At 37.8% G+C, this 14,386-nt stretch overlaps 1 protein-coding gene across 1 annotated transcript; it reads left to right on the top strand.

Moving 5' to 3' along the window:
• Nucleotides 1-1,058: 1,058 nt before the first annotated feature.
• Nucleotides 1,059-2,089, top strand: LOC144633101 (adenosine receptor A3-like). Its single transcript, XM_078491893.1, has one exon. It carries the CDS (start codon nucleotides 1,223-1,225, stop codon nucleotides 2,057-2,059), a length of 837 nt encoding a protein of 278 aa, XP_078348019.1. The 5' UTR covers nucleotides 1,059-1,222; the 3' UTR covers nucleotides 2,060-2,089.
• The last annotated feature ends 12,297 nt before the right edge of the window (nucleotides 2,090-14,386 follow it).

Raw genomic sequence — 14,386 nt, 5'->3', positions numbered from 1 at the left:
TAGGGAGCTTTAGCAAACCACGACGGCATACGTAAACGAGAACGTCACCAAACAAAAATTTTAACAAACAGAATAAAAGCCCTGCACGTGCATTTTATATCCTGGTACATTTCTTGGCCGTTCTCTGCAAAACAACAACGCCAAATGACCAAGTTCTGCGTATTTTAAAGAGCGTGAACGACGTCGGCTAAATTTTCGAATTTCTATTTGATGATGAACGCTTTCTGATATGTATTTAGCTCCAGCTTGTTCCTAAACCAATAGATACACTGAATCCATTTAGATAATAGCGAAATTCTCAAGTAAAATATAAATTCATCTTGCACCAGGCGTTGTCCTCGGCGTGGCCGTCGTAATTGCTAAAGCTCCCTAATTATCTGAGGAAAGCGAACTTCTAATTCCGATTAATTCCGAAAATCAAAACGTGACTTTCAAATGTTATGCAAATTCCAATTTATATTCAGGACCTTTTTCCGGCTAATCTTTCCTTTTCAGTATGACAAATAATAAATAAGACCATCGATTTTTTCTCTTGAAAGTCATATTACACCTTACTTTTACAGCAAATTCGAGAAAGGTTGTCTGAAAAAGCCCAAGAGTGCACGCGACAAGACCGAAAGGTAGTTCACGTGCTGAATGCTAATAAGTTGGCGACACGCGAATTTGCACGTTTTCTTTCACTTTCGGACATGTGGAAGCAAGATACTTTTTGCCACACTGAATTTTAGAAGAATTTTCAACACTTATGACATGCGACAGTGAAAGTAAAGCTAAAAAAAGGCCCCCTACGTGCAACAATCAGATAAAAACTTGATCATTTCCTATAAGCCAATATGCAAAATTCAAGTAAATACGCCGACCAACTATCGGTCTTGTTGCGTGCACTTCCGTGCTTTCAGGTTTTTCCGACAATGTTTCTCGAATAAGCTGTGTAAACAAGTTGTTTTCGTTTTCCGGGAAGTAGTGATGCGAAAACGAAAAAGGAATAATTAATTTGTTGAATTAAACTGAAGTATTATTAATAAAAATGAGTAAATATACATGATCGGATAATGGTCACACATTTATCACACTCTTATCAGTTCTAGAACGGAAGAAGAAACAGACCATTCAAACAAGCTTCAAATCTTAAAAGATCAAACAGTCTAGTGCAAAGCTCAGCCTACGGTACAATTTTAACGTAAGATCGTTTGTTGTTTCTTCCTGAAGTTCTGGCAATATAATGAAAGACGTAATTATCGCTAATTGTGTGTTCAACGCCTTCTCATCCTACACCGCCATCATGTTGAACATTGTAACAATCCACGCAATGAGAAAAACTACGTTGTTGCCAAATCCTTTAAAAACATTGCTCCTGAGTCTTGCTGTTTCTGATCTTGGTGTTGGTTTACTGGTTCAACCTTTGTACATCGCAGTGATTGTCAGTCCTACTCTTTCCACATACAGCGCGTTCAACATCATCGCACTCATATTTACTCATGCTTCGTTCTTGAGTGTTGTGGCCATAAGTGTAGACAGGTTCTTGGCTATTCATCTTCATCTCAGATATCAGGAACTTGTGACTCACAAGCGTGTTGTTGCTGTGGTGGTCTCAATTTGGATTTTAAGTGTATTTTCTTCATTAATGTTTTTGTGGATTTCAGTCCATATTGCTATGGTTGTTATCGCTATTATTTTTGGTCTTTGCTTCATTTGTACAACAGTTGTTTATTACAGAATTTATTTTGCTGTACGACGCCACACAAACCAAATTCAAGCCCTGCAAGTACAAGTAGCAGAGAATGGTCAAATGGCAAGTGCTGAGAGGCAGAGAAAATCTGCCTTCGGTACATTCTACGTATACCTTGTGTTTTTGGTTTGTTGTTTGCCAAACTATTGTGCTTTTGTTGCCAGTTTGGTCACTGGACTAAGCACCGCCTTAAATAATCTGTGGCTGTATTTAAGGACCCTGATGTTTCTTAATTCCTCTCTGAATCCTGTTATTTACTGTTGGAAGATGAGACACATTCGACACGCTATCATGGACATACTGCGAAATATACTTCCAAGCCAAAACTGAACAAAGCTGCGGTTACTAGGCAGTGATCAAACGAACTAATACCTCTTTATTGAATACTTTTATGAAGGATATTTCCACTAATTATAGTTCAATTTCAGGTTTCTGATCTGAAACATAATCTATGTATATTATATATTTTTTCCTCTGTTTATATATGTAAAAAAGGAACAACTTAAATGTTTATAATGTCAGAACCAATACTGGCCTACTGTTGTTTTACTCAGTTTCTTCTCGAGCATAACGTTAAATTTGAAAAAAGAAAGTGTATTTTTGAAGTATTTTTCTTCCATGTTTAAGGTAGTGTGGTAGATTTGTCACGTCCATCTAAACCTGACAGGCATGTATTGCATTTCCACTCAATGAGCGGTTTGTTGACTATTCCGTGTCTAGAATTAAATTAATTTTCGTCTCCATTATTTCTGCTCCCATTTTAGTTTTTTTTTTCAATTTTATAGAGGCCCATTTAGCCCCTCTGTTCTGAAAAGAACCTCAGAGACTCACAGGGCAGTAAAGAATGCAATATGGCCAACAAATTGACATTTAATCCGAAAATAAGTCAATGAGTTTAATTTTAATTTAAAAAGGCTGCTTTATGTTTACTTGTTATGTTTACTTAATTGAAAGACCGATCGTGATGCATTTCGATTTTGACATGATGCAAACCAATAAATCATGTGACAACCTACATCCGGAAGAAGAATCCCCCCTATTGTCGACACTTGAGTTCAGATTTTCAGTCAAGGAAGCTTTTCAAATAACATTGGTAAACTTCCCATTTTACCAAGGGCGCAAGGTCAGGTGCTCCCCACCCCCTTCTCACAGGAATAACTAATTAATTGATATTAATTAATTGCTGATTAAGGCGCGTTTACACGACTGAGATAATTAGTACGGACCCGTCAGAAAATTGGTCCGGACTTGACCACTTTTGTAGAGAAACAGTCACAATCAAAACGGGGACGTAAGGCGCGTTTACACGACAGAAAAATTTGGGTACGGACACGTCAAAGAATTGCTCCCGACGTAATCACTTTTGTAGAGAAACATCAAAACGGGGCCATATAATTTAGGCGCGTTTACACGACAAAAAAATTTGGATACGGACCAGTCAAAAAATTGCACCGGAACTCACCGCTTTTGTAGAGAAAAAGTTAAATCAAAAAGGGGCCATAGGCGGCTATAACCCCGTTTTGATTTGACTGTTTCTCTACAAAAGCGGTTTGGTCCGGACAATTTTTTGATTGTCCGTACCTCATTTCCTCTGTCGTGTAAACGCGCCTAGGCGCCTGAGGCCCCGTTTTGATTTACAAAAGTGGTCAGATCCGGACCAATTTTCTGACGGGTCCGTACCCAAATTTCTCTGTCGTGGTGTAAACAGGCCCTCTTTCTGCACTTACCTTGCTTAGCAGATTTTTTTTTTCAACACTTAAAATTTACACGTAACGCAACGCGAAAGCTTAAGAACTGCCCCTAATTTATTCCTATTTTTTTCTTCTAATGGTAGTTCAGAGAATCTAGTGATTCATCAAGTCAATATTAACTTTGATTTTCTCCTCACCTGTCTGCTTGACAATGTGTTGATATTATCAGGAGAAATAACATGTTGATCACTAGCTGTGAAATATTCACACGCGGCACGAGAAAGCAAACACCAGTCGTAATCACATGAATCGTGTTTTTCTTTTAAGTAGTTATGATTCCTTCGTCTGTACCAACTACCTACGCATATTTTAGTTCAATCTTCTTTTAATCCGTAGAAATGTACTCAAAGCAACTTATATTTGTGTACAGGTCAATAACCACAAAGGATGTTCAAGTTCAAATGACACATTTACCGTCGCAACCACAAATGGTTTGCCTTTTGCAATAATTTTCGAAACAGTTCTATTCTATAATCATGAGAAAGTCTTTTTCAAAGTACCGATAACTGGTTTTGCGTGTTTAATTTAAAAAAAGTTCACCACTAAACAGGGGCGGATCCAGGAATTTGCAAAGGGGGGTGGCTTCTTACCAATATTTGTGTTACTATATTGTTCAAGCCCCAGTTTTGTCATGGGGGAGGGGGGGGGGGGGGTCTCAGGCTTGTTATTGGCAGTTCTTTGAAAGTGGGAGTGCAAATTAATTTTGGGTTTGAGGCCCATATTACATGGAGCCGTAGGCTCCATCCCCTCTAGGGGGGTGTGGGGGCATGCCCCCTCAGAAAATTTTGAAAAGTTAAAGCCTCTTAGACGTGATTTCCGCGATTCTGAGAAGCTTTATACAGCTGTCAATTAGGTTATTAAACCACTTTTTTCTATGATAATTTGGCAAAACATTCTTTCCTCGGAGAAAAAGTCTAGTTTTTATAAAATGAACAAACAGTGATTTAAATTTAAAGTTTACAGGCCACGAACTTACAGGAAAGAACATGTATGCGGGGTTTTTTGCTCACCCACATGCGTGGAAATTTTTAGCCCTTGGCAAAGTGGCCTGGGGACCACTTTGGCGACTTTGCTTGCTTGTAAAATCGTTTCAATGCGAAAAAACGGTAAGAAAAGTTGCTAAAAACTATGTAAATGGAGAAGAAAATTATTCCAGCAAGGCTAAATCAACTCTTGAAAGCTAAAAGGAATCTTATTTTTGAAAATTATACACACATGTTTTGTTACATTAAGGCAGAAGTTCGTAAAACAAATCTCCTATCTTGGAAAAATGGCCGTCCTTAACTCTGAACGGCCGCCTGACTATGAAAGGTGGATGAACATTGTCCTTTTTTTCTATTTTAATATGATTATTTCATTTTTCTGGTGGATCAAGGGGGGTGGCTAGCCACCCAATCCACCCCCCCTGGATCCGCCCCTGCTAAATTTCTCTGATTCTGATTTTTCCGGCTAATCTTCCCTTTTTATGACAAACGATAAATAAGACCATCGATTTTTCCCTTGAACGTCATACACCAAAAAAAGGTTTCTAAAAAGCCAAAGTGCACCCGACAAGACCGAAAGGTAGTGCACGTGCTGGATACTAATAAGACGGCGACATGACAAACGCGAATTTGCACGTTTTCTTTCTCTTTCGGACATGTGGAAACAAGATACTTTTAGCCACGCTGAATTTTAGAAGAATTTTTGAACACTCATGACATGCGACAGTAAAAGTAAAGCTGCAGAATAAGGACTCCTGAGAGGATAGACAAAATCTTTACGTGCAAAAATACAAACTTGTATACTTCCTTTAGGCCCATATGCAAAATTCAAGTGACTACCCAGACCACCTTTCTGTCTTGTCGCGTGCACTTCTGTGCTTCAGATTTTTCCGACAACGTTTCTCGAATAAGCTGTGTAAACAAGTTTGTAGCGTTTTCCGGGAAGTAGTGATGCGAAAACGAAAAAAAAAATTAAACAAGTATTATAAACAAAAATGAGTAAATACACATGAAAATGGTCACACATTTATCTCTTAGTTCTAGAACGGAAGAACTAACAGACCATTGAAACAAGTTGCAAATCTTTAAAGATCAAACAGTCTCGTGCAAAGCTCAGCTTACGGTACAATTTTAACGTAAGATCGTTTCCTGTTTCTTCCTGAAGTTCTAGCAATATAATGAAAGACGTAATCATCGCTAATTGTGTGTTCAACGCCTTCTCATCCTACACCGCTATCATGTTGAACATTGTAACAATCCATGCGATGATAAAAACTACGTTGTTGCCAAATCCTTTAAAAACATTGCTCCTGAGTCTTGCTGTTTCTGATCTTGGTGTTGGTTTACTGGTTCAACCTCTGTACATTGCAGTGATTGTCAGTTCTACTCCTTCCACATACAGCGCGTTCAACATCGTCGCACTCATATTTACTCATGCTTCGTTCTTGAGTGTTGTGGCCATAAGGGTTCTGCTATTCATCTTCTCTTAGAGATAAGACTTGAGATCACTCACAGCGTGTTGTTGCTGTGGTGATCTCAATTTGGATTTTAAGTGTATTTTCTTCATTAATGTTTTTGTGGATTTCAGTCCATATTGCTATGGTTGTTATCGCTATTATTTTCGGTCTTTGCTTCATTTCTACAACACTTGTTTATTACAGAATTTATTTAGCTGTGCGACGCCACACAAACCAAATTCAAACCCTGCAAGTACAAGTAGCAGAGAATAGTCAAATGGCAAGTGCTGAGAGGCAGAGAAAATCTGCCGTCAGTACATTCTACGTATATCTTGTGTTTTTGGTTTGTTGTTTGCCAAACTATTGTGCTTTTGTTGCCAGTTTGGTCACTGAACTAAGCACCGCCTTAAATAATCTGTGGCTGTATTTAAGGACCCTGATGTTTCTTAATTCCTCTCTGAATCCTGTTATTTACTGTTGGAAGATGAGACACATTCGACACGCTATCATGGACATATTGCGAAATATACTTCCAAGCCAAAACTGAACAAAGCTGCGGTTACTAGGCAGTGATCAAACGAACTAATACCTCTTTATTGAATACTTTTATGAAGGATATTTCCACTAATTATAGTTCAATTTCAGGTTTCTGATCTGAAACATAATCTATGTATATTATATATTTTTCCTCTGTTTATATATGTAAAAAAGGAACAACATAAATGTTTATAATGTCAGAACCAATACTGGCTTACTGTTGTTTTACTCAGTTTCTTCTTGTGCATTTTGTTACAAGAAAAAAAAAAGTGTCTTTTTTGAATTATTTTTCTTCCATGTTATAAGGTTGTGCGGTAGAGTTGTCACGTCCATCTAAACCTGACAGGCATGTATTGCATTTCCACTCAATGAGCAATGAACGTGTTTAGAATTAAATTAATTTGCGTCTCCATTATAATTATTTCTGTTCCCATTTCAGTTTTTTGTTTAATTTTATAGAGGCTCATTTAGTCCCTGTGTTTTGAAAAGAACCTCAGAGACTCAAAGGGCAGTAAAGAATGCAATATGGCCAAATAAATTGACATTATAATAATAACTTCGCTTGAAAAAAAGTCTAATGAGTTTACTTTTCAGTTTGAAACGCTGCTTTATGTTTACTTATTTGTTGAAAGACCGATCGTGATGCATTTCGATTTTGAAATGAAGCAAACCACTAAATCATGTGACAAGCTACATCCGGAAGAAGAATTTCCCCTATTGCCGACACTTGAGTTCAGATTTTCAGTCAAGGAAGCTTTTCAAATAACATTGGTAAACTTCCCGTTTTACCAAGAGCACACGGTCAGGTGCTCCCCACTCCCTCCCCACAGGAATTACTAATTAATTAATTGCCGATTACACGACAGATACAATTGTTACGGACCCCGGCGTTTTTACCCAACCCCCCAGGGTTACGGACCCATCAGAAAATTGATGCGGATCGTCATAAAATTGGTCCGGACATGACTGCTTTTGTAGAGAAACAGCCGTAATCAAAACGGAACCATAGGCGCCTGTGGCCCCGTTTTGTTTTGATTATTTCTCTACAAATATTACGCATATGTTAGTTCAACCTTCAATGGGCGTCAAAAGTGTTGAGACAATGGGCAGTTTTTGAATGCCTTGGACAAATTTTACCCCTCACCCCTTCAATATTACCCCCTCCCCCCGAAACAATGTTGGATTTGCTATCTGCAAGACTTGCCTCGTTTGTGTACACATTGAAAAGGGGGGAGGGGGAGTGGTTCAAAAGCGGCAGCAGATTAATATGTGGAAAAACGGGAATTTTAAATTAGTATCAATTTCATCCAACTGTCTCAAGGACTTTTGACGCCCATTGTTCCTTCTTAATCCGTAGAAATGTACTCAGAGCAACTTATTTTTGTGTACAGGTTCAAGCTGTTACATAAACAAACGGGTAGAAGCGTTCAATAACCACAAAGGATGTTAAGTTCAAATGTCGTAACCACAAGTGGTTTGCCTTTTGCAATAGTTTTCGAGACAGTTTTATTCTATAAGCACGAGAAATGTTTTTGTAAATGTATAACTAGTTTTGCGTGTTTAATAAAAAAATTCGTCACCACTTAATTTCTTTGATTCTCATTCACGTGATGCGAAAGCGTTCATCCGCGCCGCGAAGTGACACCCGTCCTAGAAAAATGCCCGGATGGATAGAACTCGTCCGTGAAGAAGGCCTACAGACAGAAAAAAACCCACTGCATGTAGTGGGTTTCTTGTCCGGTTTTGTTACATTTCGGCTTTCAGGTCTTTCACTCTGAAAAGGAAAAAAAAATTCAAGATGCTCATTTTTGAATCGGCGTGCCGAAGAAAGTTAGCAAATATTAGCCCGAGAAGCGAAGCTTCGAGTGCTAATATGCTAGTTTTTAGGGACTGGTCAATATGTACCTGGGGGGGGGGGAGGGGGGGGTGGCCGGAGCAATTGGAAAAGTGGTTGCTCATAAAGTTGTGACCCACCCCTTCCTTCTGGCTCAAAACTGACTGACCCACCCCTGATAAAGGGTGGGACCCACCCCCCTTTGCTAAAAAAATTCATTATTAGGGACAGACCATTATTTTTGTTGGAGGGGGGGGGGGGATGAAACATTTCCCTCTGCTAACTTTTTTTTTTCGAAATTCTTACTATTTTTTGTTATACATATCGTTTTGCAAACAATTTATTTTGTCTTTCCAGGCCCTGCAAACAATTTTTTTAATATTTTTCATTCCCCCCCCCCCCCCCCCCCCTCCAAAAAAATAATGGTCCGTCCCTTAAGGGACCAAACGTTTTTTTAATCATCTGTAAGGGGTTGGGGTTTTTTGATTTGACATCAACTTTTAAAGTGTGATTCCCTACATACACCACCCTAATTTCACTGATGGACACTGCTGTTCAATGTTCGTCTTTTCCCGTTTCTTAGCACACCAAAGAAGGATGAATTTTTCACTACTTATACTTGTAAGTTTTTCACATATTCGTGTGTAAAGTCCATGGGAAAATTTAGACACAAACATGCGAAAACTGAAACAGTACGTAATATTAATTTTAAAACAAAAAACTTGAGTTCATATCTTTATTCAGAAATTGATAACAGAAACTACAACCACTGTCTATCATTCATATTTGCAAAGTGATTACTGGTTAAGCCTAAAGCCCAAAGTGAATCTACGAAGCCTGAAAAAGTCAGGAAAAACTGATGGTATAATCACACGCCATTTAGGGGGGTCAGGGGGCATGCTTCCCCGGGAAATATTTATATTTGGGCCTTCTGAAATCGCTAAAAAATTTATCTAAAACTGCTCACATCGAGAAATTTTAATTTATCAAATGAGAATTTTCTTGTAACTGTAACATTTTAAAAGTAAGTAAATAAATAAGATGACCCGCCCTCAACTTGTAGATTAAAACTACATAACCCACCTCTTTTCGAGGGCTCAAACACTGATGAAATTGACCAGTCCCTTAGAACATGAAATTTTCGCGGGGCAACTATCAGCCAGTTCCTCGACAGAAACACTTTATTAATCATCTGACAGCAACATTAGAAGGTGTGTATTAATATAAAACGGTCAACAAAACGGGTATCCTGTAAAACCTTAATTATCCAAATGAGCCTTTTTTTTATAAATCAACCCAACTTACCCAAACGGAAGTGGGGTTTTGATATTCATTTTAGTTTCCTGGCGAAATTGAACTTCCCTGACAAAAAAGAGTACGAAAAAGGGAAGGCGAAAACCATGTTAAGGCGACCGGAATTCTAACCTGTCAAATTTAATTAGCAGGTGTTTTTAAGCGTGTAGTTTACATTATTTCTGCAGAAAATTCCAGATTTTCCCTTTTAAAAAATAAACTACTCCTGACTGTAATCATATGTAATTAACTCAGTAGAACAAATCGTTACTTATTTTTAATCCAAATTTATGTCTTCATCCGTATAACTCTACTTCAAGTCATCTAATTAATCTTCTGATTGACAGGTCAGAAATATGACGCATAGAAGCTTTTAAGCACTTAAACAGCAAAGAACTTGACTCATCAAGTACTTATTTTAGAACAAATAGTTTGCATTCTGGCAATAATTATTTTATTTAAATTATGATAAAGTTTAGCATGAGTGCAGTAGACGTCAAGAATCCAGTGCATTAACTAATTTTAAGTGCTAAAAAAGAATAAGTGAGGGAAGTTAATTTGCAGAACATTTGGCCATTTCAGCTTCATGCGTGTTCAAAACAGTCATTCGTTTTCTCGTAAAACTGTAATTTCCAACGAGTTCTTTTCGATATTAATAAATTGGTTAAAGTTCTACAAAATTGAACTACATATACTCTGAGGAAGGCAAAACTCCGAAAATCGAAATCTAGATCTGACTTTCGCTTGTTATGCAAATTCAAATTTATATTCAGCGCTTTTTTGTATCTTTCACTTTTACTGTGACAAACGATGAATTAGACGCTCGATTTTCCTCTTAAAAGTCCAAAAATATACCTTATTGCTTATTCTTTTGGCAGTTGTTTTCGTTTTCCGGGCAATATTGATGCGGAAAACGAAAACTGAATTATTTATATAAATGATTATGCAAAAAGATTTTTTGGACTTATTAGTTTGGTCCTCGCATTCATCGGTTCTACACTGGAAGAAGCAACAACGTTTAAACCACTTTTACACCCTTACAGACCAAAGTATCGTGTGTTCAGCTCAGCCTGCGGTACAATTTCACTGTTTTAACATCGCTCAGTACTTTTTCTAAAGTTCCGGCTATATAATGGGTGAAGCTGAAGACCCACTCTATTCATCGTTCATCGCTAATTGTGTGTTCAACGCCTTCTCATCCTTCACCGCCATCATGCTGAACGGTTTAACTATTCATGCGATGAGAAAAACGTCGTCGTTGCCAACGTCTTTAAAAACATTGCTCTTCAGTCTTGCTGTTTCTGATCTTGGTGTTGCTTCACTGGTTCAACCTTTGCGTATCACGTGGATGGTCAAACTGTTGCATCAAAACACTGAAGACAATACTAGCTTGTACACCATGTACATCCTCGCACTTTCATTTCTTAACGCTTCTTTCTTGATTGTTGTTGCCATAAGTGTAGACAGATTCTTGGCTATTCATCTTCATCTCAGATATCAGGAACTTGTGACTTACAAGCGTGTTGTTGCTGTGCTGATCTCAATTTGGATTTTAAGTGTATTCCTGTCCTCAATTTATTTGTGGATTTCAGCCTATATTGCTAATGTAGTTATCATAATTATTTTAGGTCTTTGTTTCATTTCTACAACTATAATTTATTGTAACATTTATGTCACTGTACGACGCCACACAAACCAAATGCAAGCCCTGCAAGTACAGCAAGTAGAAGAGAATGGTGAAACCACAAATTTTGCAAGGCAGAGAAAATCTGCCGTCAGTACATTTTATATATATCTTGCGTTTTTGGTTTGTTGTTTGCCAGATTATTGCACTGCAGTTGTGATGAGGATCTCTGGGCCAAGTACTGCCTTAAATATCCTGGTGCTTTACTCAGGGACACTGGTTCTTATTAATTCCTCTCTGAATCCTGTTATTTACGGCTGGAAGATGAGACACATTCGACACGCTATCATGGACATACTGCGAAATATACTTCCAAGCCAAAACTGAACAAAGCTGCAGTATCTAGACAGTGATCCAGTGGACTAATACTGCTGTAAGAAAATTTTAATGAAAGATATTACTACTAAAACTTCATCTCGGTGCAGACAATTTTGAGTTATTTAAATTTTTTGCTGTAGCACGATTTCTGTATATCAGATAGAGTAGTTTTCTTCTGTTTGTTTTTGTTAAAAGATCTAGATAATTATATTAATATAATGCATATCATGTCAGAACCAATATATATACCAGCCTACTGTTGTTTAATTCAGTTTCTTTTAGAGATATGTTACAAAAGACAAAATTGAAATATTTTCTCGCCATGTTAGGACAAGCCACATCCAAATAAACCTGACAGACTGGTATTAAATTCCACTCAAGCAGCAGGTTTCTGACTGCTGCATGTCTAGAATTAAATTAATTAGCGTGTTTATTTCTATTCGTTCCCATTTTATTTTATGTTCAAGACACTTTTAGTCGCACAGTTCTGTAAAATTAGCAGGGGTCCTTCTAATCAAGAACATTCGCGCTCTGGCGCAAAGGGAGTTTTAAGGAAAAGAAATCCACTGAGGGACTGAGTGAGTTCATATAAAAAGCCCCTTCTGGAAGATCATTTTTTAATAATCTCCTCCCCCCCCCCCCCCCCTACGCCTCTGTATTAAGCCCTCTCCCTAGATTGTGAATCATGACAGTCACTTGAACAAGAAACAAAGCAATTTTAGGCTTTTAATCTGATTCATGCACCACATTTTTTTACTGTTGGTTTTAAAAAGTCAATTTTTTTTTCTTTTATATGTACACTAACTGACTTATGTTTTGAAAAAACCCTTCGTCTCTATAATTAGCCCGTCTCGATCAAAAGCTTCCCCTCCCCCCTCACCACCTCAAAAGGTTTCAAAACGACATAAGCTCCCTCCTCTCGAGAAGGGGGGGGGAGGTTTTATGTTCCCTTGTTGAACCTCTTTTTGTTATGAAAGCAAACTCGACTGAACTGTATATATCCTAAAGAATTTTCAGTTTACATAAATTAATCCAACGTATTCAGAAGGAATAAATGAAATACAGAATCAAAGATCTCTTCGAGATATCGACTTTTTTGCATGAAGTTAGTATGAGTAGAAGGTTTATCCTGGGCATTGTTGTTCGAAAATATCATGGAAGAATTCAAACGTCTTTCAGTTCAAGCATTTTGTTTATTTTCGCGGAGGAAATGCTGTATTTGTCAGTCGCGACGGCTGGGCGCTTTGCGACTCATATACTTTGGCTTGGTTAAAAATGGTAAACTTTGACGCTTGCCTTTAATCGAAATATTTGTTTCCTTTCGAGTTAGAAAGATTTCTACTCGGCTTAATGCAGGGTTCCCGATAAAGGTTACGCACGACAGAGTTACCTTTTGCCCCGTCACGCAATCATTAACCCTACATTGAGAAGTAAATTTTCGTTTGGATATTACCAAAAGCCGCTTCTCCTCGCGTTATTCGTTACCTTACGGCTACACATGCCATTTTTAACGACTACATTTCCAGTAAAACAGTTGCTGTTTTTTTTCTAATGGCGATGCATTAACTTCTAAACAGAAGCAAAAACTTTTAGTGTTTACTGCTTTCACCGGAAGTAATTTCACAACAGGCTACAAAAAAGCTTGTAAATATCACTTCACGCCTGCATTGAATGTTGCAATTCTAAATTGTGCAACTCAGCAGAAATAATCAATTGTCACGAAATGAGTTTCCTTTGGTTAACTATTAGCAACGTTTTAGTGTGTGAAAGACTTGTACCAGTACAAATTTGCGTTGTTTATCGTTTTAGGTTAAAGTAATATTAGCGCCTAAAGACTTGTACCAGTACAAATTGCGTTCTTAATCGTTTTAAACTTCGCTGCCTTCGAGCGCTGAACCCCTCACATTCTTAATTGGTTATGTCACGTAAGATTTGAGCTACTCACGTTTTTAATTGTTATATAACGTTTGTAAATTTGACAAGTCACGTTTTTTCTACAAGAACGGAAGTGCTGAAGCGCAACTATAGAGTGACACTTTACAAGTCAAGCGCTTTGATCACCCACAGCAGAAAGTATTCCCTTGAGAAATTAAAACAGTCCCTTGAGAGTTATCAAGAATGTGGTTCGAGATTACCCAACTTAACCGCTATTCTCCTTCCTTTTGCTTGTAAACAAGCAAAAAAGGCGAAAAAAGGACGGCGAAAACCGTGTAAAAGCGGCAAGAATTCTAACCTGTCAAATTCTGTTAGCAGGTGTTTTGTCGCGTGTAGCTATTATTATTCTAAGCATGTTCCTGGCTGTAATTAAGGCAGTTTAAGTCGTATAAGTATACTAATTTATTTTTCAGTCCAAATTTCTGTCTTTATCCGTTGAACTCAACGCAATAAATTTTCAGATCGACAGTCCAAGATAATCGGGGCTGTCACAGAAACATGACGCACACAAGCTTTATTATTATGCAGCAACGAATTTTAATCATCACTTTTAGAAAAAGTGTTTTAAGATAAAACCAGTTTCTCGAGCGCACCTCAGTCGGCCTACGGTAATTTTTTTACTGGAATATCACTCGCTGTTTCTAACTATAGTTCCTGTTATAAAATGGATGGAACTAGCCCGCTCTATTCATCGTACATCGCTAATTGTGTGTTCAACGCCTTCTCATCCTACACCGCCATCATGTTGAACATTGTAACAATCCACGCGATGAGAAAAACTACGTTGTTTCCAAAGTCTTTGAAAACATTGCTCCTGAGTCTTGCTGTTTCTGATCTTGGTGTTGGTTTACTGGTTCAACCATTG

The sequence above is a fragment of the Oculina patagonica genome, chromosome 12 (assembly GCF_052425735.1).
Source record: "Oculina patagonica isolate OP01 chromosome 12, crgOcupat, whole genome shotgun sequence".
Classification (NCBI taxonomy): Eukaryota; Metazoa; Cnidaria; class Anthozoa; order Scleractinia; family Oculinidae; genus Oculina; species Oculina patagonica.
Note: the sequence above shows the minus strand (reverse complement) of the source record. Positions and strands in the feature narration are given on the sequence as shown.

Bases quoted from the DNA above. Each gene is read 5' to 3' on its own strand.
- LOC144633101 (XM_078491893.1), top strand. From the start codon at position 1,223: ATGAAAGACGTAATTATCGCTAATTGTGTGTTCAACGCCTTCTCATCC.